The sequence below is a fragment of the Ovis canadensis genome, chromosome 18 (assembly GCF_042477335.2).
Source record: "Ovis canadensis isolate MfBH-ARS-UI-01 breed Bighorn chromosome 18, ARS-UI_OviCan_v2, whole genome shotgun sequence".
Taxonomy (NCBI): Eukaryota; Metazoa; Chordata; class Mammalia; order Artiodactyla; family Bovidae; genus Ovis; species Ovis canadensis.
The window spans coordinates 29,608,332-29,633,289 of NC_091262.1; the positions used below are offsets into that span (position 1 = coordinate 29,608,332).

The 24,958-nt window shown below is 44.4% G+C and overlaps 1 protein-coding gene across 1 annotated transcript in view; it reads left to right on the forward strand.

The window, feature by feature from the left end:
- The window catches only part of AGBL1 (AGBL carboxypeptidase 1), a 692,160-nt gene that overhangs the window by 160,191 nt on the left and 507,011 nt on the right, over positions 1 to 24,958 (forward strand). Inside the window, exons 7-11 of the mRNA XM_069559284.1 lie at positions 1,566 to 1,774; positions 12,573 to 12,738; positions 14,212 to 14,279; positions 21,585 to 21,701; positions 22,727 to 23,307. Coding sequence (XP_069415385.1) covers positions 1,566 to 1,774; positions 12,573 to 12,738; positions 14,212 to 14,279; positions 21,585 to 21,701; positions 22,727 to 23,307 — 1,141 coding nt within the window. The remainder of the gene's footprint in view (positions 1 to 1,565; positions 1,775 to 12,572; positions 12,739 to 14,211; positions 14,280 to 21,584; positions 21,702 to 22,726; positions 23,308 to 24,958) is intronic.

Genomic DNA, 24,958 nt, shown 5'->3' on the forward strand with positions numbered 1-24,958 from the left:
TCTCCAGGGCATCTTTCTGACCGAGAACTGAACCCAGGTCTCCTTTATTGCAGGCAGATTCTTTACCGTTGAGCCAGCAGGAAAGCAGCACTGGGTTAATCTAAACACCTTATTCAGATTTTACCAACTGCTTCACTGATGCCTTATGTAGGAAAAGAAAAAAATATTTTTGGTCCAGGGGTTAAATTATCATTATATGCTTACATGCCATATATTTTAAAAAAAGTTATTGAAGTAGAGTTGCTTTGCTACTGTGTTGTATGGTGTTAGTTGCTGCTGTTCAGTAATATGAATCGCCTATTGTTGTTCAGTTGCTCAGTCCCATCCTATTTGTGAACCCATGGACTGCAGCACACCAGGCCTCCCTGTCCTTCACCATCTCCCGGAGTTCGCTCAAACTCATGTCTATCGAGTCGGTGATGCCATCCAACCAACCCATCCTCTGTCGTCCCCTTCTCCTCTTGCCTTTGATCTTTCCCAGCATCTGGGTTTCTTCCCAGCGAGTCAGTTCTTTGCATCAGGTGGCCAAAGTGTTGGAGTTTCAGCTTCAGCATCAGTCCTTCCAATGAATATTCAGGACTGATTTTCTTTAGGATGGACTGGTTGGATCTCCTTGCTGTCCAAGGGACTGTCAAGAGTCTTCTCCAACACCACAGTTCAAAAGCATCAATTCTAACGTGCTCAGATTTCTTTATAGTCCAACTCTCACATCCATACATGACTACTGGAAAAACCATAGCTTTGAGTAAGTGGACCTTTGTTGGCAAAATAATATCTCTGCTTTTAAATATGCTGTCTCTGTTGATCATAGCTTTCCTTCCAAGGAGCAAGCCTTTTTTAATTTAATGGCTGCAGTCACCATCTGCAGTGATTTTGGAGCCCAAGAAAATGAAGTCTATCACTGTTTCCATTGTTTCCCCATCTATTTGCCATGAAGTGATGGGACTGGATGCCATGATCTCAGTTTTTTGAATGTTGAGTTTTATTCTGCTACACGTATACATATATCCCTGTGTCATGTCTTTTTGGTCTTTCTTAGCTGAATTCCTTGGTCTTTTTTTTTTTTTTTGGCCTTTTACTGCTTTGACATTTTTGAAAAGTGTAGATCAGGTATTTACAGCATATCCCTCATTTTGGGTTTGTTGATTTTCCTCATGGTTACGTTCAGGTTATGCATTTTGGTTCAGGAATACCATAGTAGTGATACTCAAGTGATGCTGTGTCTTTCTCAGGACATCTTGTCTGATGTTGACCCCGGTCACTTGATTAAGCTGATATCTGCCACTGGATACCAGTTTCTACACTGGAAAATTAATATCATCCTTTTATGATTAATTAGTATTTTGTGGGAGGGGAAGATCTCTTAGAGGAGGATATGGCAACTCACACCAGTGTTCTTGCCTGGAGAATCCCATGGACAGAGGAGCCTGGTGTGCTAGAGTCCACAGGGTTGCAAAGAGTCTGACATGACTAAGAGGATTTAGCATGCACGGACACTGGACATCCTCAGGGGGGTGTGGCCAGGAGAGCCTTTGACTGATGTTGCCTTTTCCCATTGGTTTCAGAGTCTAACAGCCGCAGGGCAGTGAACAGAAGCTACGTCCCCCGTTTGCTCAGGCTGCATCAGGATTGGCACAGCCACGACACGGCCCATTCCTTCGTTCCCATCCGCCGGGCGCTTCTGCTCTGCCTCAAGCATATTGCCAAGCTCCGGTCAGGCAGGGAGGCCTTCCTGGCAGCTCAGGGCATGGAGATCCTGTTCAGCATCATACAGGTAATCTGCACGGGGACTGCCTCTGTAGTTGGATGGCATCTGAAGGATGTCATTTAGGATTCACCCTTCACAGAGTTGGGGAATCTCAGTATGTATTTTGCTTCTTGCTCTGGGTAGATGTTCTGGACTCAAATCCTCGTTCTTTCACTCACTCATGTATTGATTGACTCACTTATTTATTACATATTAGTTGGGTACACCTGGGTCGGGAAGATCCCCTGGAAGAGGGTGTGGCAACCCACTCCAGTGTTCTTGCCTGGAGAATCCCATGGACAGAGGAGCCCGACAGGCTGCAGTCCATAGGATCACACAGAATTGGACACGACTGAAGTGACTGAGCGTGCACGCACAGTGGGTACATGCTGAGCGGTGCCGGGATCAAGAGCATTGCTTGTTTGTTCCTGGGGTATAGTTGCTTTACAGCGTTAGCTTCTGCTGTACGACAGCGAATCAGCCATATGTGTACATGTGTCCCCTTCCTCCTGAGCCTCCCTCTCATCCCCACGTTCCATTCACTTAGATTATTACAGAGCACCGAGCCAAGCCCCCTTTGCTATTCAGCAGATTCCCTCTAGCAATCTAGAGGGATTTTCTACGCATGGCAAGCACATGCTTCAATCCCAATCTCCCAATTCATCCCCATCCCGTGTCTGCACGTCTGCTCTCTACATCTGCATCTCTATTCCTGCCCCGAAAATAGATTCATCCGTACCATTTTTATAGATTCCACGTACGTGTGTTAGTGCTGATTTTAAAGCTAGAGAACCTGGCTTCAGATCTCAGACCTCGCGCCTACTGCTGTGCAGTGACTCAATCTCTCTGGGTTTCAACCTTCTTCCTCTTAAAAAAAAAGATGAAAGTGATAAAATCTAAGTTTCTACATGGCCTGGATAAGTTAACATAGAGATGTCTCGTTTAGCAGGGTACTGCCGTGACTTCACTGCTTTATGAGGGCGAGTGTTTATTGGAATAGCGATTAGTTATTGGGACCTCACGGTGAATGTGATAGACAAGATCCCTGACCTTTGGGGGCAAATGTTCCAGCAGAGGGTCAGACACTAAGGAAGCAAATAGTTCAGTCTGCAAGATAATTTCATCTTGCTCTATGGGGTCAATAGAGGAAGGGCAGAGGTCTGCAGTGACCCCTGCATGGGCAGAGAGGTCTTCTCCTAGAGACGTCAGGTCTTTGAGTGGGTGACACCTAAGCTGAGACTTGAATTATTGAGGGAGCCTGTCATGCCAAATTTAAGAGGAAGAACATCCCAAGCAAAGGGAGTAGCACTTACGAACGCTGTCGCTGATCTCTGCCCCAGTGGAATATGTGTCTAGGGTTTCCTGGATTTCAACCAAATAACATATTCCTTGATTTCACTTGATTAGGGCTAATGTAAGCTCCACTGTGGGCTTCCCTGGTGACTCAGATGGTAAAGAATCTATCTGCCTGAAATGCAGGAGACCTGGGTTTGATCCCTAGGTCAGAAAGAGCCCTTGAGAAGGGACTGTCAACCCACTCCAATATTCTTGCTTGGTGGCCTGCAGTCCATGGGGTTGCAAAGAGTCAGACAGGACCCAGTGACTAACACACACAGGCAGGCACCATCGTGCAAGGCTGCCTATACGTTCTCCATGAATAATGTGAGTGTCTCCCAGGTACCCGTCATCTGCTCACCCACCCTCTGTTGGGGCCAAAGCAGCCATGTTTCACACACATTATATTCCTTTCTGTGTTCTTATTTGGACTTCCCTGGTGACTCAGTGGTAAAGAGTCTGCCTGCCAATGCAGGAGAAATGGGGTTCAATCCCTGTATCTGGACAATTCGCTGGAGTAGGGACAATTCCCTGCTCCAATATTTTTGCCTGGGAAATTCTATGGGCAGAGGAGTCAGTCCATGGCAGGCCACCGTCCATGGTGTCACAAAAGAGTCTGACATGACTTAGTGACTAGACAATGCTTGAAAAGTGAAAATGAAAGTCATTCAGTGATGTCAAACTCTTTGCAACCCTATGGACTGTATGGAATTGCTCTAGGCCAGAATACTGGAGTGGGTAGCTGTTCCCTTCTCCAGGGGATCTTCCCAACCCAGGGATTGAACCTGGGCCTTCCTCATTGCAGGCAGATTCTTTACCAGCTGAGCCACCAGGGAACTCCACAAATACTGGAGTGGGTAGCATATCCCTTCTCCAGCGGATCTTCCCAACCCAGGAATCCAACCTGGGTTCTCCTGTGTTGCAGGCGATTCTTTACCAGCTAAGCTACCAGGGAAGCCCAAACAATGCTTAATGTCTTCATATTATTCTCTGTACTCCCTTCATCTGTCTCATTGCTTCTCTCTGGACACCTTCCAATTTCTCTCCACCTGAGTACATCTGGGGTAATGAAGCAGTCAACCAGAGTGCCGTTTTCCAATCACGCTATCTGTAGACTCTAACCATTTTTAAAAAGCTTTTCCCCTCTAAACAATAACATACTATTGCACTGCAAGCCAATATCTAATTTTCTGTCTGCTCTCACCTCTGGGTTTCTCTCCATCATTACAGTTTTCAGAGCTTCTCGGTCATGAAATAGCTACCTTTTCCATTCTGTCCCTCTGGATGAGGAAATGCTTGAATTTTTCCAGGTTGCACCGTACTTTGTAAGCTTGTGTTCCCCAAATCTTGAATTTCTCCCAGCCCTTGTGAAACTGCCCCCTGCTTTGCTGATCTCTCACAGCCCCCTGCTCTGGCTCATGTACTGCAGCCAGCTCCTCTGCCCCTGCCCTCTGCATTTTGGACTGTTTCTCAGATCTGTGTTTTTTTTTTTAAAAAGCAAAAGAGCAGAAAAGAGAGTTGTTGATTGCAGAGGTCTTTGACACAGAGAGGGTGGAGAAGATGCAAAGTGAAGCCCAGGCATAAAAGTGGCTGTGAGCCTAGGAGCAGGCTTCTAGGAGCAGTTCCTCAGCAGGTCGATAAAGACCTCAACTGCTCAATTAAGCAAATTTACAACAAGCTCCCAGCCTCCAGTTACTGTTGGGACTGGAAGCAGGATGTGAGCGAGGCAGACTCCGCACTTGGTGGCCAGGTTTCTCTTGCCTGCAGAGCCTCCCAGCACCTGGACTCTGGGCTCTGAGCACAGATGCTGCTGCAGCTGTGCCGGAGTTGGGGCTTCACATCTATCCTCTCCCCTCTCCTGCCAGAGAAGGAATGGGAGCTGCAGGATGGCCAACCTGGAAACCTTGGATCTGGGGATGTCATTCTGGCCACGATTGCATATTATGCTGCTGCAGCTGATGGTAATAATACTGAAAATGCAGGAGACGAAGAGGAAGAAGAAGAAAATGAAGGAAGAGATGGAAGAGGCAGGCGGGGCATGGGGGGGTGGGCGTGGTGGGCTGTGGAGGAAATTTGTGTTGAATGCTCACTATAGCCCAAGACTGGCATAACAGCTTATGCAGACTTTCTGATTTCAGTATTTTTAAAGGATTTGGTGGCTCAGATAGTACAGAATCTGCCTGCAATGTGGGAGACCCGTGTTCGATCCCTGGGTCGGGAAGATCCCCTGGAGAAAGGAGAGTTAACCTACTCCAGTATTCTTGCCTGGAGAATTCCGTGAACAGAGGAGCCTGATGGGCTGCAGTCCATGGGATCATAAAGACTCAGACATGACCGAGCGACTAACACTACCTACCTAAAAGATTTGAAACTGATGATCTTTTTTAAATTGGGTTATACTTGCTGTACAATGTTGTGTTTTCCCCTCTCTCTTGAGCCTCCCTCCCACCCTTCCCATCCCACCCCTCTAGGTCATCGCAGAGACTGAGATGAGCTCCTTGGGCCATACAGTAACTTCCCACTAGCTATCTGTTTTGTGCATCTAAGTGTATATATGATGGTCTTGCTCAAGAGTCCAAGCTTCTGTCCAATGCACCAGAGGTTCTCCAAATTGAGTGTGATCAAAGCTGCTACATGGTGGCAAGGTCCCTATCCTCAGAGTTTCTGATTCAGTCGGTCTGCGATGGAGCCTAGAATTTGTGTTTTTAACAAGTTCCTACGTGATGCTGCTGCTTCTGGGCTGGGGATCGCACTTGGAGAACCGCTGCCCTGTGCCATTTTTATTGGTGTTTGTGGTGGTATTACAAGTCTACTAGGCATGAAAATGACTTATAAAGAACTGTTTTTGAGTCCTTCCCACAGCTCCTGCCCATCATAGTGTTCTTCACTTTGCTGCTGAGGTCACTGTTCGCCATGTTTCTCTCTCAATAACCCCACCTCTTTGTTTCTTGGGTCCTGCATCCCTGCACAGATTCTTTGAGCATCCTTTAAATGTTCAGAGGATCACACTGCCCATAATGCAGTGAGGCTGTGTGTAACAAACTGGGATCTTGCTGGAGCTTTGCATGAGGAAGGAGAAAGAATGCTGACAATTTGTATGTAAGGTTAAAAAAGAACCCCTGCTAGGATGCCCTGAAATAGCTTGAGACAGTTACCGATTTTGAGAAATGGGTAATTGCAGATGGAATAAACTTGTATGAGATAATCAGATTCAGGGGCCACTCAGTCTCTGGAGCCAGAACAGCTTCTGAGACCTAAAACTTTGCTACAATTGGTTGTTTGGAAGCTTAATTATATGTCATAATCACCCAGAGCACTCACTTATACACAGATAACTGGACGCCACTCCCAGAGTGTCTCATCATTAGATCTGAGCTAAGGGACAAGATTCTGCATTTCTCATAAGTATTCAGGTGATGTTAATGCTGCTGGTCTGGAACCCTCACTTTGAGAACCGCAAGAGTAAGCCATGATAGCCTTTTTAAAAGCTGCAGCACTCTCTACAATAGCCAGGACTAAATGTCCATCCAGAGGGAAATGGATAAAGAAGGTGCGGTACGTGTTTACAGTGGGATATTGTTGTTGTTGTTCAGTTGCCAAGTCATGTCTGACTTTTCGCTACTCTCGACTGCGGCATGCCACACCTCCCTGACCCTCACCATCTCCTGGAGATTTCCCAAGTTCATGTTCATTGCGTAGGTGATGCCATCCAGCCATCTCATCCTCTGAGCCTCTCTTCTCCTTCTGCCCTCAATCTTTCCCAGCATCAGGGACTTTCCCAATAAGTCGTCTGTTCACATCAGATGACCGAAATACTGGAGCTTAAGCTTCAGCATTAGTCCTTCCAGTGAATATTCAGGGTTGAACTTTCTTACCATCGACTGGTTTGATCTCCTTGCTGTCCAAAGAACTTTCAGGAGTCTTCCCCAGCACCACAGTTCAAAGGAATCAGTTCTTTGATGTTCTGCCTTCTTTATGGTCCAGCTCTCACAACTGTACATGAATACTGGGGAGACGATAAGCTTGACTACACGGACCTTTGTTGACAGAGTAATGTCTCTGCTTTACTCAGCCATGAAAAGAAATGAAATTGTTCATTTGTGGAAACATGGGTGGACCTAGAACCTGTTATACAGAGTGAAGTAAGTCAGAAAGGGGAAAACAAATACCATATAATAACACATACATGTGGAATCTAGAAAAAATGTTATGTCTGTGTCCTTAGTCACTCATTTATGTCCAAGTCTTTGTGGCCACATGGAACGTTGCTGCCAGTCTCCTCTGTCCACAGAGTTTTCCAGACAAGATTAATGGGTCTGGTTGCCATTTCCTACTCCATGGCATCTTCCTGACCCAGGGATCGAACCCAAGTCTTCTCCTTGGCAGATGGAAACTTTACCACCGCACCACCTGGGAAGCCAAAAAAAATGTTATAGATGAACTTCTTTGCAAAGCAGAAATAGAGACACAGACACAGAGAACAAATATATGAATTCCAAGATGGGGAAGAGGGGGGCTAGGATGAATTGGGAGACTGGGACTCACATATATACACTACTGTGTTAGAATAGCTGCTGAGAACCTACTGTCAGCACAGGGAACTCTACTCAATGCTCTGTGACGACCAGAGTGGGAAGGAAAGCCAAAAAGAGAGGATATATGTACACATGTGTACACACTTTTCTGCACAGCAGAAGCTAGCATAACATTGTAAGGCAACTGAACCCCAATAAAAATTATTTACAAAAAATAAAAAGCTGCAGTCACGGTCATGTGCTCAAGAAAGGTGAGAGGCCAAGTCTTAATTCATCAGGACCCTGTTTGTCCACAGGATTGATTTCCCAGCACTGTGGGTCTCTCAAGGGAGTGTTAGCCACTTGGGATCGGGAGCTTAATATGCTGGAGGTCAGGGTGATTGGAGCTCTTTATTCAGTAAATGTTTCCTAAACTCCTACTTTGTGAAAGGCACTGGGGTTAGGGTACATGTTCAAGGAGGTGATTAGAGTTTCCATCCTCCTCAGGAAACCTACTGTCTTACAGGGGAAATCAGGATCACTGTAATACAGGCAGCAGGTATAGTAGAGATGAGGCTTCCCAGGCGGCACTAGTGGTAAAGAACCTGCCTGCCAATGCAGGAGACGCGAGAGATGTGAATTTGATCCCTGGGCTGGGAAGACCCCTTGGAGGAGGGCATGGCAACCCACTCCAATATTCTTGCCTTGAGAATCCCCATGGACAGAGGAGCCTAGTGGGTTACAGTCCATGAGATTGCAAAGAGTCAGACACGACTGAAGGGGCTTAACACTCATGCCCACATGGTAGAGATGATTATTTGCAAGGTAGATTTCAACTTGTCAAGGATCATGCTGGCTGCCACTGGAGGGGAGTACCCCAGGGCATGAGAGGAGGAGGAGTTAGGAGGGCAAGGGGAGAAGTCAGACCGTGAGAGTCGAGGCAGGAGATGCTGATGGCTTTGGCTGGTGAGAAGCACTTGCTGTTTATCCACTCAGTCCGCTTGCGACCCCATGAACCATAGCCCACCAGGCTCCTCTGTCCATGGGATTTCCAACAGGCAAGAATACTGGAGTAGGTTGCCATCTCCTTCTCCAGGGCATCTTCCCAGCCCAGGGATGGAACCCGCGTCTCCTGCATTGCAGGCGGGTTCCTTACCACTGACCCACCAGGGAAGCCCAGTGAGAAGCAGATCTGGAGCTTAAAGCCAGGACCGCTTCTTCCTTGAGTGCCTCTTCCGCTAGAACATCTCATTTGGTTATTGTGAGAATTGTTTCTAAGACTCTGCCGTGAGTTAGCACGGGTCTCCTAAGATCTTTCCAGATTCTTATGAGATTTTATGATCCTAATGATGCCTCCTGGCATCCTCCTAGCTCACTTACCGAGTGTTTACTATTAGGCACTCATCTTACGTATAACTCATTTAATTCAGACACAGTCTTTATTAGAGAGGTTCTGATAGCATCTTTTCTTTATAGGGAAGGAAGCTGAAAAGAGAGGTATAGTAACTCACCAGGGTTCCGAGTTGTACAGTTAGTCCTTGTCAGCCCAGGATTTTTAAATTTTTATTTGTTTGTTTTTTGTTTCAACATTAAACATTTTTAATGTTAGGGTATAGCCAGTTAACAATGTTGTGGTAGTTTTAGGTGAATAGCAAAGGGACTCAGCCATACATATACATGTATCCATTCCCCCCAAATTCCTGTTCCATCCAGGTTGTCACGTAACATTGAGCAGAGTTCCCTGTTCTCTGCAGTAGGTTATCCATTTTGAATATAGCAGTGTACATGGTCTTTCCAAACTCCCTAACTATCCCTTCTCCCCCGGCCACTATAAGTTCATTCTCTAAGTCTGTGAGTCTCTTTCTGGTTGGTAAATATGTTCATTTGTATCATTTCTTTTTAGATTCCACATATAAGGGGTGTCATACAATATTTCTCCTCTGTCTGACTTCACTCAGTATGGCACTCTCTAGGTCCATCCATGAGGCTGCAGGCGGCATTATTTCATTCTTTTTATGGCTGAGAAGTACTCCATTGTGTACACGAACCACATCTTTATCCGTTCTTCTGTCGATGGACATTTAGGTTGCCTCCATGTCTGGGCTATTGTGAACAGTGCTGCAGTGAACATAAGGGTGCAGTCAAGGATTTGAATTCAGACGGCCTTGCTCTCATCTGAGCTGTGTGCTACCCTCTCTTTCACTTACGTATTTTGAAAGTAGGATATTTACCATCCCACAGCTGACTCAATGATATTAAACGTGAGTTGAATATTTTAAGCACTCTTGTATTTCGTCATCTTTTTCAAGTAGCAGGTGGATGATTTGGAGTTATGAGAAGAGTGTGCTTATAGATGTTACCTTTGCCCCAATTCTGAGATATTTGTCCACAGAAATCCTGTATCTTGGAGTCTTATCATTTGATGATATACAACACAAGTGGCTACCCTGCATTTGCAGGAGCCAGAGGGTGCATGCCTGCTTAAATTTTGTGTCCTGAGCCCCTTCTTGCCTCACCTGGGTCTTGGTCATGATGCATTAAGACTAGGAAAATGTTGGCAAGAGATCTAGGCATTTCTGTTCCAACAACTTGGACTCAAGGATCATCTTTATTCTCTTAAATTAATTTTTATTGGAATATGGTTGCATTTGGAGTAGGAAATGGCAACCCACTGCAGGGTTCTTGCCCGGAAAACACCATGGATGGAGGAGCCTGGCTGGTTACAGTCCATGAGGTCGCGAAGAGTTGGGCACAACTGAGCACGCGTGCGCACAGTTCCTTTACAGTCTTGTGTTCCTTTCTGCTGTGCAGCAAAGTGAGCCAGCCACACACACATCCCTTCTTTTCTGGTGTCCTCCTCATTTAGGTCGCCTGGAGCACTGAGTAGAGCTTCCTTAGCTTCACAGTAGGTTCTCATTGGTGGTCTGTCTTATACATCATATCAGTCCTAGGATCACCTTCAAATTCATAAATGTTTTCTCCAGAGTAGAGCAGACACCCAATATGACATTATCCCTAATGTCTAGGTTTCTGTAGACACCATCGCCCAAAGTCCGTTCGTGGCATAGCCTAGTCCAAGAGGGCACTTGGACTTGGCTCCATCCTTTCACTTGCTTTTCACCTGCACCATCCCACACCAAGTAAAACATTGTTTCCACCTTCAGCAATAATACCAGTGACAGTCATAGACCTGGCTTCCAGAGTACTGCCAGGTTTGAGCAAGTTTCCTGGCCTGGACTTGGCTCCATATCTCCTAAGGGTGTAACTCAGAGCATTGCCTCTGATCAGTCATCCACCACACTCACCTCTCTTTATCGTCCACATTCAGTTCTCTCTCTTTCCAATCCTCATAGCTCTCACTAAGCACTTGAAACTACTTGAGCAGTCCCAGCGATGAAGTGGGCTTCTTGGGTAACTCAGATGGTAAAGGATGCACCTGCAATGCAGGAGACCTGGCATCGATCCCTGGGTTGGGAAGATCCCCTGGAGAAGGGGAAGGGTACCCACTCCAGCATTCTGGCCTGGAGAATTCCATGGACAGAGGAGACTGGTGGGCTACAGTCGCAAAGAGTTGCACTTGACTGAGTGACTAAGTCTTACTTTCGGTGATGAAATAGCCTCAACTAATTTATTTTCCATGGAAAGTGTTTCCTACTGTTGGTTCAGGTTACCTGATTGGTATTATCTGAGCACACTGAAGAGAGATAGCATTGTTGTTTTCTTTATGATGTGGACCAATTTTAAAGTCTTTATTGAGTTTGTTACAATATGATTTTGTTGCTTTTATGTTTTGGTTTTTTGATTGCAAGGCATGTGGGATCTTAGCTCTCTGACCAGGGACTGAACCCACACCTTCTGCACTGGAAGGTAAAATCTTACCCATTGGACCACTAGGGAAGTCCCAGGCATTCTTGATTGTATTAAGAACTGTCTGTTTTGAAAGTTGGCTTACTTTTATTTCACTCTAGAGTCATTTGGGTAGCTTGAATTCAAGGCTTACATTTTATTAAATTTTTTTCCCTCCATGTTCCTTCCTGCGGGGCTGCCTGTAATGTGGGCCTGTAGGTGCCAGGCAGGGCATCATTGTAGACAGTCCCTGCTCTGTGGCATGTTCTAAAGCATCCTCCATATCTCCTGCTATGACTTATTGGCCTCAGAGCTTACTGGAAGCCCTTTAGGAATATCACGCTGGAGGCTTTCGCTAATCAACTCTTTGTACCAAATTCAGGAGACAAAATGTTTACTAAAAGACTGAAGAAAATGGCCATGCTTTTGCCACAGAGATCCTGACCACTCCCAGCTTTCTCTCTGTCTCAGTTTGGAATACTTGTTCTTACATTTTCCACGGTGCCTGAAAAGCAGGATCTTGTCATGTTCCATCAGTATCAAAATGTTACCTCTTGCAAACTCAATTTTTCTTTGCTTTGTCTTGCTACCAAGAGGAACCGACACTGTGGAAGTGCTTTGAGAAGAGGCATGCTATTTAATTTAGGCGCTTGGGATTCTATTACTCTTTCTTCCGATTTCATATTTTACATTTGCCTTGATATTTCCCCCTCAGATAATAGCTGAAAGAGAACAGTAAGACTTCTCTCAGTTCAGCTGCTCATTTTCTAATCTAGGGGATAATTCACAGTGACACATGGATGGTTGACGGAAGATGCCATTTCCTTTCCTTCCCTCAGCTCTTCTAGACAATGTCTTACCTTAGGTGCAGCCTCCCTTGAAAATCTTTCAGGTGTATTTTCAGACCTAATTCACTCCAGTAATATATGAGCTGTAAAAGAGAAATAAAACTGTAGATGATAGGCCGGACCAAAGCAGATTCTACGCTAGACAAAATGCTACGTTAGAATGTTCAGGTTAGATGGCCTACCTTAAGGGTATTTACTGTGCATTCATTACCTAAAACACCATTGTAGCAAAGGGACTCTGCACAAGGTGGTGGTGTCTGATAGGATATTCTCTTTGTTTAGAACTGCCTGGATGACCAAAGTCTGGAGCCTGTCATCTCCATTGTTCTTCAGATCCTGAGACAATGCTACCCTAAGAGTCCACTTCCCTTGCTCACAACCAGCAGTGCTTACTCTTTTCCAGTCCCTGGGATCGTCACCTCTGAAGCGCCACGTGTTCTAACTGAAGGTAAATATGTGGATATACAGATCTTCCTGTGGCTCAGTGGTGAAAAGTCTACCTGCCAATGCAGGAGAGGCGGGTTTGATTCTAGGGCTGGGAAGATCCCCTGAAGGAGGAAATGGCAACCCACTCCAGTATTGCCTGGAGAATCCCATGGACAGAGAAGTCTGGCAGACTGCGGTCCATAGGGTCACAAAGAGTCAGACACAGCTGAGTGACTAAGCACATACGCAATGTGTGGGTAGTTACTCTGTACTCATTCAGAGGAATGTGGATGAAAGTAGAATCAGGTTTTTTTTTTTTTTTGCTTTTTACAGATTAACCATGATTATCTAATAAGCTAATCAGAGAGATGAATGAAAAGGCAAATTTTTCATAATACCAAGCTCATTAATTTTGTCCTTTATTATTAATTGTTGCCAGTTTGTATCACTGACTCGATGGACATGAGTTTGAGTAGGCTCCAGGAGTTGGTGATGAACAGGGAAGCCTGGCATGCTGCGGTCCATGGGGTCACAAAGAGTCGGACACGACTGAGTGACTGAACTGAACTGAACTGATGGAATGACTGTATAGTCATCTCAGCTGATTAAAAAAAAAAATCTATTTCCAGTCCCATGATGGAGTCCCTCCATCGTACAGACTGGCTCTGGAATGAATTTTCCCTGAGGATGGAATTGAAAGCAAACTTTTGCTGTTTACCACTTTTGCTATTTACCACCCCACAGTAGTCATGTTAGAATACTTGACAGTGTGATTGTCCAAGTCCAAGAAGATTTTGTTGTCAGAAGATTCTAGTGGTTTTCAACTTTGTCCTCTTTGCAGGGAGCAGATTTTCGGTAGGCATCATCTTGTTGCAATGACACTGGATGCTTGCTTTGGACTTCTGTTTTAAACAAGTTCCTTCGTACTAAAATTAGGGAGTCAATCAAAGTGCTGTCGACATTACAGCAGCTTTGACACGTATGTGATCACTAAACTCCGGCAATGTTAGTTGCATAACTACTTCTATATCAGGTGGAGGAAGCCAGAATGGTCCACGTGCCTGCTAAGTCGCTCAATCGTGTCCCGATCTTTGTGACTCCATGAACTGTAGCCTGCAAAGCTCCTTTTCCCATGGGGTTCTCCATGCAAGAATACTGGAGTGGGCTGCCATTTCCTCCTCCAGGGGATCTTCCCAACTCTGGGACTGAACCTGCGTCTCCTGCTTTGCAGGCACATACTGTACTGCTTGAGCCATCTGGGAAGCCACGTGTCATTTTATTCTGCACTCGTTTTGCATTCAGTGTGGGGCAGCACTTCAGACCTCATGAGATAGTGCTCTTGTGTGCCCATATTTGCATTAATTACACATTCAATAATCGCTAGCCTGTGTTGAGGTCTTGTGCACTTAATAGCCTCCTAGTTGTAAGAAAAAGTACTAACCATTGTGTTCTAAGAATTGCAACCCACCTCTGCTTTTTTTTTCCCCCCACTCAGAAGATTATGAAGATGACAGTGAGGAAGAGGAGGACAAAGACTCAGACTCTGAAGATGTGAAAGAGGAAGTAGGTGCACTTGCCCCTGATTCAGATGCTCTCCACATCCACAATTCTCAAAGGAAAATGCCCTTTTCTATGTTCAGCTGAGCCCAGAGTAAATTTTAAGGACACACTTAATGCTTCCCTGGTAGCTCAGCTGGTGAAGAATCTGCCTGCAATGCAGGAGATCCCGGTTTGATTCCTGGGTCGGGAAGATCCCCTGGGAGAAGGGATAGGCTACCCACTCCAGTATTTTGGGGCATGCCTGGTGGCTCAGCTGGTACAGAATCCACCTGCAAAGTGGGAGACCTGAGTTCAATCCCTGGGTTGGGAAGATCCCCTGGAGAGGGAAACGGCTACCCACTCCAGTATTCTGGCCTGAAGAATTCCACAGACTGGGTAGTCCAGAGGGTCGCAAAGCGTCGACACGACTGAGAAACTTTCACTTCGCTCTTCCACTCCGGGGCCCCGAAGATACCGATGCTCCGTTAATGACTGAGACTGTTGTCATTTTCATCTTGGTAGGTCCTGTACAATCTTATTGTCACACCAGAGGCTATCCATTATGAAGGCACCAGTATTCCATCAGGATGAGCCTCAGGTAGACACTCCTGGTTGGTGTATTTAATAAGTGTGAACGGCATTCAGGCAGAGACCACGGAAAGATTTCCTAGGAAACTTTTTCTGGAAACTTTCTCTCCAGTATCTTTGTAAGCTAGCCTTTCCTACTCACTCTGTACACACAGGACCACTGTGTTGTGCAGCCCCATTCACCTTGGAGTCGATGTGAACTGTCCTTTGGGTTGTATTGTGAACATCCTAACCAGCAGGAGAGTAATGCCTGTCTGTCTCTATTACTGCTAACCTGTGCTATAGGGTGGAGGCCAGCAAACTTTCTATGAGAGGCCAAATGATCGTTGCTCTAGGCTCCGTGGACCGTTCAGTCTCTGTTGCAAGTACTCAGCTTTGCTGTTATAGCACAAAGGCAAATGTAGACAGAGGTGCAAACAATAGGGACAGTGGGGCACAGTCTACTGACTGCATTTCTAGAAAAGACTTTCTGAACGCTGGCACTGTGGGCATTCGACCAGATAATTCTTAGCTGTGGTGGCTTGTCTTGTACATTTAGGGTGTTTAGTAGGATCCCTCAGTGCACAAGCTGCTGGTGACACCCACCACTTTGACCCCTCAGTCATGAACAAAACTGTCCCTTGTGGTTTACTCACTAGATCGTGTCCGACTCTTGGTGACTCCATGGACTGTGGCCCTCAGAGCTCCTCTGGGATTCTCCAGGCGAGAACACTGGAATGAGTTGTCATTTCCTTCTCCAGGGGATCTTCCTGACCTAGGGATCAGGATCAAACCTGAGTCTCCTGTATTCTTGAGTCTCCCGAGAAGCCCAAAACTATCTCTAGGACTTGCCACCTATCTCTGGGCGGGGGTGGGGATCACTGTGGTTGAGAACTACTGCTCTAGAAAAATGATAATTCATCTATGAGTTATAATCATATCTCCATTTCTGTTGGCGGCTGTGAACAAGTTCCTTCAAGTTACAGTTCCTTAATTTTGACACCGGGGAAGTAAGACTGAAAAGCATGCTCTAGCTTTTATGACCTTCCTGGAGATGAAGTCTGAGTTTGAAAATCTGTCTATCTGTCTATTTATCACCTATCATCTGTATGTCTATCTATCTCATATCTATTTATGTACCTACCTGTATGTCTGTCATCTATATTTGTTGATGTATCTATCATTTACCTACCTTTCTATTATGTATATGTCTATTTACCTGTCTCATATGTATCTATCAACCTACCTATCTACCTATCATCTCTATCTGTAGTTCTATGTATTTCACCTTTATCTATCTATATATTTATCTATCTACCTATCATCTATATGTCAGTTTATATATCTCACATCTACCTACCTATCTATATCTGTCTATCTAGCTCACCTGTATCTATCTGTTCATCTATCTAGCCATCCATCATTCCATCCTCCTCTCTCGCTTCTCTTCCACCTACATATCTAGAGAGAAAGGGACTTTTTGCATTCTCTATCATAAGAATCACCCACCTTGCTATTAGTAGTACAAGACATAGAGGGTCTACCTCTTAGCGAGGTCTCTAGGTTAAGGCTGTTACTGATATTGCGGTGTGCTCAGGGTTTTGCTGATGAACAGAATCATTTTTGAAGTCATCAGAAGCAAATTGGCTCTTTGCTGTGGCTTGCCAGTGCAGGCCTATGGAGAACTTGCTGAGTTATTTTGAATAATACTGTGCTGCTGCAGTCATTCATCAATGCCACTTTCCCTCCCCTCTTGCGGGCTCTTTGATAACTGAATGGTTGATGTGGAGTGTCGGTAATCTCTTGTGTCTGATATGAATGGACAAGTTGCAGGCTGGTGCCTGACTTCACACAGCGTGGGGTTGTGGGGTGGGGAACTCTCAGACTGTCTCCTTGCCCCCACCCCTGGCTCTGCAGATGATGGTTGGGATGGAGTGGAATCTAAACAAATAAATAAATCCAGCTGGAAAGGAAGCATAAGACAAATGAGTGAGGCCCTGGAAATAATTCATCGAGATCCTTCAAGCCAAGGAGAAGGTGAGAAGTTAGTGTGTGAGCATGCATTGTAGAGAAACAGAGGGACAGTGGAGTAAGGGCTTGATTCTGGGGGTGTTGCAAGAACTGGTGCCCCAGCAAACTTGTTTTCCCCAGGAGAAGCCAGCAGCATTTTCTCCTAGATATGTGGCCAAGACTTCCCAGGTGATGCTAGTGGTAAAGAACCTGCCTGCCAATGCAGGAGACGTTAAGAGATGCGGGTTTGATCCCTGGGTCAGGAAGATCTCCTAGAGGAGGAAATGGCAACCCACTCCAGTATTCTTGTCTGGAGGATCCCTTGGACAGAAGAGCCTGGTGGGCTATGGTCCATAGGGTCGAAAAGAGTCAAACATGAGTGAAGGGACACAGCAGCAGCAGCATATGGGCAAGAAACCAAGAGTATTTATTTCTGGTCAGAGAAGTAACCCAGACCTTTAATTTATGGCCTTCTCATTTGAAAAATCTTAGTTGCTAATCGGGAGAAGTCTGTTAGAAAGAATTATTAAAAGGAACTTCTTATATCTGTAAAGGGTCTTGAGTGTGGATAGTCAGATGCTATTCTTTGGTTGGAAAAGTGTCATCATAAGAAAGGAGAAACTTACAATGAATATCAACTGGGAGTTGGCCATGATTTTTTCTTCATGAAAATAAACATTAGATTTAGATAGACCCTGGAGAAGAAGATGAACAGAGTGAATTCAGGCTCTTCCTTCCTTTTTTCCCTCCTCTTAAACTTTTTATTTCTTTCAGATATTTTCTTGGATATGATTCATGTGTGCAGCAGCATGCTAAGTTCTTAGGGATGATATTATACAAAAACAAATGAGACAGTTTTTACCTTCAACGAAATCAGTCTGGTCAACGTGGGGATTGTCTCTGCCAGAGTTCAAATTAGTCCCTTCAAAAGGGTGTTGAACTCAAATCTAATACTGGCCAAAGTCAGTATTAGAAAGGTCCAATCTGAAGAAGAAGGACCTTATCTGGGTTGTATGGGTTCCAGAATCCCTAAATGATGAAGCTTGTCTGGGTTGCTGTGAGTGCAGAAAAGTTGGTCTACTGATAAATAAATATAAATGGTATTTACAAAATATGGAAGGAGTTGACAACCTGCCTGAATACCTGGAGATTCAGAGGTCAAGATTCAATTTTTAAAGACCAGAAGGGATCTCTGGGGGAATTCCCTGGTGGTCCAGTAGCTAAGACTCCGAGCTCCCAATGCAGCGGGCCAAGGTTTGATCCTTGGTTGATCAGGGAACTAGATCCCACATGCTGCAACTAAGAGCTGGTGCAGCCAAATAAATAAATAAATATTTTTAAAAAAGTAATGGTCTCTTACAAGCACTCCACTTTACTATGACACTGAGAAAGGCATCATAGACAATATACAAATGCATGGGCATGGTTGTGTTACTTTATTTACACAAACAAGCAGTGGGTCATCAGTCGTGACCTATGTACATGGTTGTGATTAGTTGTGGTCATCAGTTGTGACCCTATGTACCATAGCCCGCCAGGCTCCTCTCTCCATGGATTTCTCCAGGCAAGAATGCTGGAGTTGGTTCCCATGCCCTCTTCCAGGGGATCTTCCTGTCTCAGGGAATTGAACCTGTGTCTCTTATGTCTCCTGCATTGGCAGGTGGGTTCTTTACCACTAGCACCATCTGGGAAATCCATAGATTTCTAACTTCTGCTCTAATGCTAAGTAGATCGCCTAGTTAGGCTGAAACTCATGGGCTACCGAACATGCTGGCCTTACTTGCTGGTGGGGAGATGCTTCTCAGTGCTTGCCAGATTGCATTTCTATTGGTGCCAGCTCAGGGCATGGCTGAGGCTGGAGCAGAGATGGTGGAAGCAAGGAGGATCTGACAGAAGAAGCTGGAAAGGATAAGGCTTGGGATCTCTAATACCAGGCTAAGGAATTTGGGTCTGAAAATATCATTATATCAACCTCGTGGAAATCTGTATTTCCTTTAATTTAAAGTTTGCAGGGAACTTGCAGAAGATGGATGAAATATTGCATTTTTATCCCCTGAATCAGGAATAGAAACATTTATTTTTTACAATTTATTTGATTTAGGGAAGACTAATCCAGACTCTCAGGACTCTCAGGTTTTTCCTTAACTAACAAAATAGACTCCTAAACTATAGGGTAGAATCTGCATTCCTCCCTTCTGTCCCATTTTATTAGGGAAACTTGATCTAGGAGAAGCACCGAGAGATGAAGAGATTACACTGTTTGATTCTTGATGTTCTTTCTCTGTATAAATCTATAACCTTTGGAAAATAGAGAGGTGTTGGGAGGAGAGTCACCATCGCTATGAAACTCTTATGAAATGATGATATAGAAGAAGAAAGATAAAGGGTCTGGGATTATTCAGTCCAGTGAAGAAATGGCTGCTGATGACTTGGTAAACTTTTAGATGTACAAAGAGATAAAGGTGAAGGCAGAGGTTACAACCACCTCCTCAGAGCCTGGGAGTTCCAGCATCATCTTGACTCCTCCAGTCTTCCTCTTACACTTTATGCTTTAACCACCTTCTTTCTATGTAAAAGTTTTTTTTTAAAGCTATTTGATTGAACTATAGTTGATTTATCATGTGGTGTTAATTTCTTGTATACAGCAAAGTGATTCAGTTATACATTCATAAACATTCTTGTTCTGTATGTGAGTGTATACGTTCAGCCACCTTCTTTCTGTAAGCAAATTTAAGCTGTTTTTGTTTTTGTTGTTGTTGTTAGTAATTCCTTTCCTCAAGTCTTTGCCTAGTTAGCTCTTATGATCATTTAGGTCTAGTTAAAATGTGACTTCCTCAGCTTCTTGTACCCCAGCCTCACTCATAATCACTCTACCCTGCTGGGAGCCAGCATGAGGAATCCCGCCCGTGGCAAAGGTCATGAAGAAGGAAGCCTGACAAAATGCAAGGGCATGATCAGGCTTCAGGGGTTCCCCTGGAATTTCCTGAGCATCCACCCCCCAAGACCAGAGTCTGCCTGCTTTACTGGGTTATGCTTTCCACCTACTCTTCTGACATTAACAGGGCGCTTTCCCCCCACCACCTTTTTCTGGAAAAAGTTAATTTAGAGCTTTTAGATAATAAATCTCCTGGGCATAATAAGACTGTTTCAATCCAAACACCCCTCTGATGGCTTTCTAGCCTGCCTGCTGGACTCTTACAGCCATGCATGTGATTGTTTGTGGCCTCCTGACCGCGAGAGGCACAGGAAACTTAAAACATCCTAGGAATGTAGTGGCTTCCAAGGAGTCAAAATCATTAGAATAGGACTGATTAAAGGTTTCATTTGTTGAGCCAATACTTGCTGCCAAATTTTCATATCTTTTATTTGTAGATATAGTTGGTATATAGAAAAAACAGGTAGTAGACCTGGTATTAGCAACATTAGATCTTTGAGTTAAGTACTTTCTTTGTTATAACCCACTGCACCTTTGTTCTACAGGAATGTAACTTTATTTAGTACTTTGAGGGTGAGGCAGAGTAAAGAAAAAACTCTTCTAGGGAAAAGTGTTTTTCTGATTGATAGACATTTATCTAGGAAGAGAGCCATAAAAATGTTAACAGAACTCTTGGCCAGAAGATAATGTAAACCACCTGAGACCTTTTGTATATGGGAAGGTATGCAAAAGAAAGCCTGGTTTCAATGAGGGTCAGGACTGCTGCCCCTGCATAACTCTGCATATTCCACTATTTCTTTATGTACAACTTGGGGTATATACGCTGATTTTGAAAATAAAGTTGTGAGTTTTGCACCGATGCTGGGCTCCCCCATGTCGTTCTTTTCTCCCCTTTTCCAGCTGAATTCCCATCTGGAGCTTGGAGGCTCGCCAAGTCTACTTATTTGCCCTGGCTTCTAAGATCCACGCAAGAGGGAGCCCAAGGCGGGGCACCCTCCACTATTCAAGTGGGTGCCAGTGGCCTAATGTAGATGGTGCAAACCTCTTGTCTCGAGGTTTTATTAGTTTTCTGCGTAAACCAAGTTATTCAGCATCTTTTCTCCACTAATTTTCCTACTACACTATTCTTTCCTAATCTCTTTATATTTCGAATTAAATAGTCCTTTCCCAGACTCCGACTCCGCCCCCGCTTGAAATTCCCTGGATCCACCAGGGCTGGACCCTGGCACTACCCCCTTTCATTCTCCTCATGACATTTATCACTGTTTGAAGTCACCTTGTTCATGCATTTGCTTTCTTAATTCCTGTCTCCCTTCTCTCACTAGAAGGCAAGTTTTATGGAATCATGGACCTTGGTCTGTTCCATTATCTCTGGGTCTCAGTACCTAGGCTAGTTCCCTTTCATAGTTGATGCTCATTAAATATTTGCAAAAAGAATTATTTAAATGGGTAGATAGATGAATAAATATGACAATTACAATTATGTTGAAGAAAGTGGTGATGAGATCAAAGCAATTCTTTTATATTGTTTACCCAGTTCATCTCATTTTGCATAAATTATTTATTTGTGATGAATGTTGATAAATACTGACATGAGTGCTGAGAAAAATTATCTTCTTTCTTTTTATTTAAGAAATACAATCTTACATATTAAATTATCCTTGATTAGGCCAGCCCTATAATTTGGAGGCAAGAGAACTGTGCCCATGATTCTGAAGAATCACATCTGTAGCTTGTCTTGATATTTCTCAGGATGGCATATGTTTTGAATAAACATATGCCTGTTGGTAACATATGTTTTGAATATTCCATTGCAGGATGATGACTTGGAAACAGATGTGAACAAGCTGAGCTCCAAACCTGGTCTTGACCGACCTGAAGAAGAACTAATGCAATACAAGGCCATGTGTCTTGAGCTCTCCTGCAGCTTTGAGGTAGGATGTCTGCTGTGGTTCTGCTCCTTGGTGATGCCCATGGGTTCTTTGCAGGTGCTGGGAGGCCAGACAGGTTTCCACAAGGAAAGCATCACTCATTTTTAGCAGTCTGCTTCTGGGATCTTTCTGAAAGAGAAGCGTAAGGCTAAACACAAATGTGAGAAGGCGGCTGAGCCACAAATGCATGCAAGGGTTCTACAGTGTGACACCGGGACCTAGGAAGGACTTAGGATGAAGGCTCACATTGCAGCCTGTTGTCTGGTGGGCAAGGTGCCTACCCCCACACACTGATAAGCAAGTGAAAATCTTGGTGACTTAATTGTCCCCTTGTCAAAATGGAAAGGTTGTACTCCTTGGCTTTCTGAAGGTGACCAGCCTGGTTCTAGGGTTTCTTTGTTAGTGGATACAAATCAAGAACCTTATACCTAGTGATGTCAGTTCAGTGACTAGTTGCTGCTGCTACTGCTGCTCCCACCTAATTTTAGACCTACTTTTGGACCTCCATTCTTTTCTTATGATTCTTAATAAAGCATGAATTTAGCCGCTTCTAAGAGTATAAGCTAAGTCACTTATAGAAGAGAGTTAACATATTGTATTTTGCTCTAGAAAGCAGAAGGGGATCAGTGGGTAAAAGTTTCAGGGAAGGAAATTTTAATTAAATGTAAAAAAGAATATCTTAAAAATAATCAAAATCACCCACAAATGCAAAGAAGCACCTCGGGATGCAAGGAAACTTCCGTTAAGTGAGTTGTTTGCCTAGACTGTAAATGCTTGAGGTGTCACAGGAGGCATTCATGTAGACCTGTACTACACCCACTGAATGCCCCTTCAAAATGCGAGTTGCTAGGATTCTACCATTTCTTTGACTCTTGAAACTTAGACTTTCGTTGACTGACCTTGGAAAAAGCTTTCCAGTTGACAGGATTTATGCTTAGCTCTGTGCCCAGAAAGTAAGGACAGGGATCGGATTGCATTCTCTATTGGAAGGAAACAATGACATATTCCTTTCCCCTTTTAACCTGAAGGAACTGGAGTCCAAGCCTGGAGATGATCTGAATTCTGATGAGACTGAGTATGCCAATCACCATCACATTCCGACTGCTGCCTCCCCAAAGGGGCTTTTCTTGAATAAGGACCAAATCTCTGGGGGACAAGAAAAAGAAGTCTCGGTCCAAACCTCTCTTCTGAGCAGGGTGAAGATGGGGAGGTCCAGCATACATCTAACTTCCAAAAGAGGACCTGGGATGAATTCATACAGAAATGTACACTCTAATGATCCTGGGATAGGTTCTTCTGGAAGTGATGTCTCGGACATTCAGGCATCCTTCCTAGAGGATGCCTGGGACATGGATGCGATTTCCTGCCCAAGGATAAGTGCTTCCTTTTCCAATTCCACTAAGACTAGAGAAACTGCCGAATTCATAGATCAGCTCCTGCAGACACATCTGAAGCCTATGGTCTTCCATGACCCCTATCTTTACATGGCCAAAGCCAGGAGAACCAGATCTGTGGCTGACTTCACCATGATGGCATTTCCTGATTTCTGGGGACATTGTCCACCTCTCTCTGCCCAGCCTATGTTGCAACGTAAATGTGGAGTCCAAAGGTGATGGTGTTACTAACTTGGGAGCTATGCGGTTTTTCTTTCTTTTTCTTCTTTAGTAAATATTTTTGTAGGTGGAATGGTTGGTGCAGATAGTTCTGTTATCCTCAAGACAGTGAACATTAGTCAGGAGCATCTGAAAACCCTTAAGGACAAGCTTCCTTGATGGTCCAGTGCTTAGGACTTTACCTTCCAATGCAGGGGGTGCTGATTCAATCCCTGGTCAGGGAGCTAAGCTCCTGCATGCCAAAACACTAAAGCATAAAGACAGAGCAATATTGTAACAAATTCAATAAAGACTTTAAAAATGGTCCACATCAAAAAAAAAAAAAATTAAAAAACCCCATGACCCTTAAGAACATTTTGCCAAATATACAAGCTTGTCTCTCTACTGGGACATTTCAGAACCATATATAGAGTGGTAGACCTTAAAGTGAAAAGTGAAAAGTGTTGGTTATTCAGTTGTGTCCGACTCTTTGTGATCCCATGGACTATAATCCACCAGGCTCCTCTCTCCATGGGGTTCTCCAGGCAATAATACTGGAGTTGGTTGCCGTGCCCTCCTCCAGGTAGCAGATGTGTGTCTGCAAAATGAGTTTCTTAGATGATTCAAATGCAACTGCTTAGCTCCTGTCCATTGCAAATCCTACAAAAGGAAAAGATTACTAGTTCCACCAAACACTGGGCTCATTCCTTAAAGGAAGTTCCTCAGGAAAACAAACAAACAAACAAGTGTGGATTATTTGGGATCACTTTTCTCATCCACTGCAAATTGGAGTCTGATCTCTCGGTGCGAGAATGTGGTGGACCTCCGTGCAACAGCCCCAACCTTACAGAACCTGACGTGCCTTGGGGAATAGTTTGGCTGCATCACTGAGGATTGTAAGGAAAAAAATGCATCTTCCAGGGAAGAAACTTTGGGTAATGGATTATTCCCAGCATACATGGAAGGGAGTTTGTCTTGGGAATGGCCTAGTGAGATTAAAAAGAAAATTACTAAAGCCAAGGGGAAAAAACCTATCTTCATGGAAAAAAATTGAGTATATACGCATTAAGTCTATGCAATAAAGTGTGCATAGCAGAAAGTTTCATTAACTTATATTCAAGTTCATTGGCAAATTTATGGTGGACCCCAAGAAAAAAGTGCTCCTGCTTGGTCTTTTGGCTGACGTCTCTGACCTCTGACATCTCTGACCTCACATCTCTGACCTTATCTTAATGCTCTGTTTCCTGAGAGACCCATTGTAGGGGCTGGCTCACCTCCACCCACCCCTGGCCAGGACACTTTCCCCTGAATTCAAGCCTCATGTTGACCTATCCTTCCTCTTCTCCTACCACTCCCTACCACAGAGACCTGGAATGGAAATTTAGGGAGGGAATCTGAAAGATCCTTAGGTAGCCTTCCTCTCTTGTACTGCAATCTCCTGGATATTGCTGTTTCTTGGGCTTCTCAGGTGGCAAAGTGGTAAAAATCCACCTGCCAATGCAGGAGACACAGGAGATGTGGGTTTGATCCCTAGATCGGGAAGATTCCCTGGAGGAGGAAATGGTAACCTATTTCAGTATTTTTGCCTGGAGACTTCTATGGAAAGAGGAGCCTGGTGGGCTGCAAAGAGTCAGATTTGACTGAGCACACTTTGCTGTTTCTTAGACA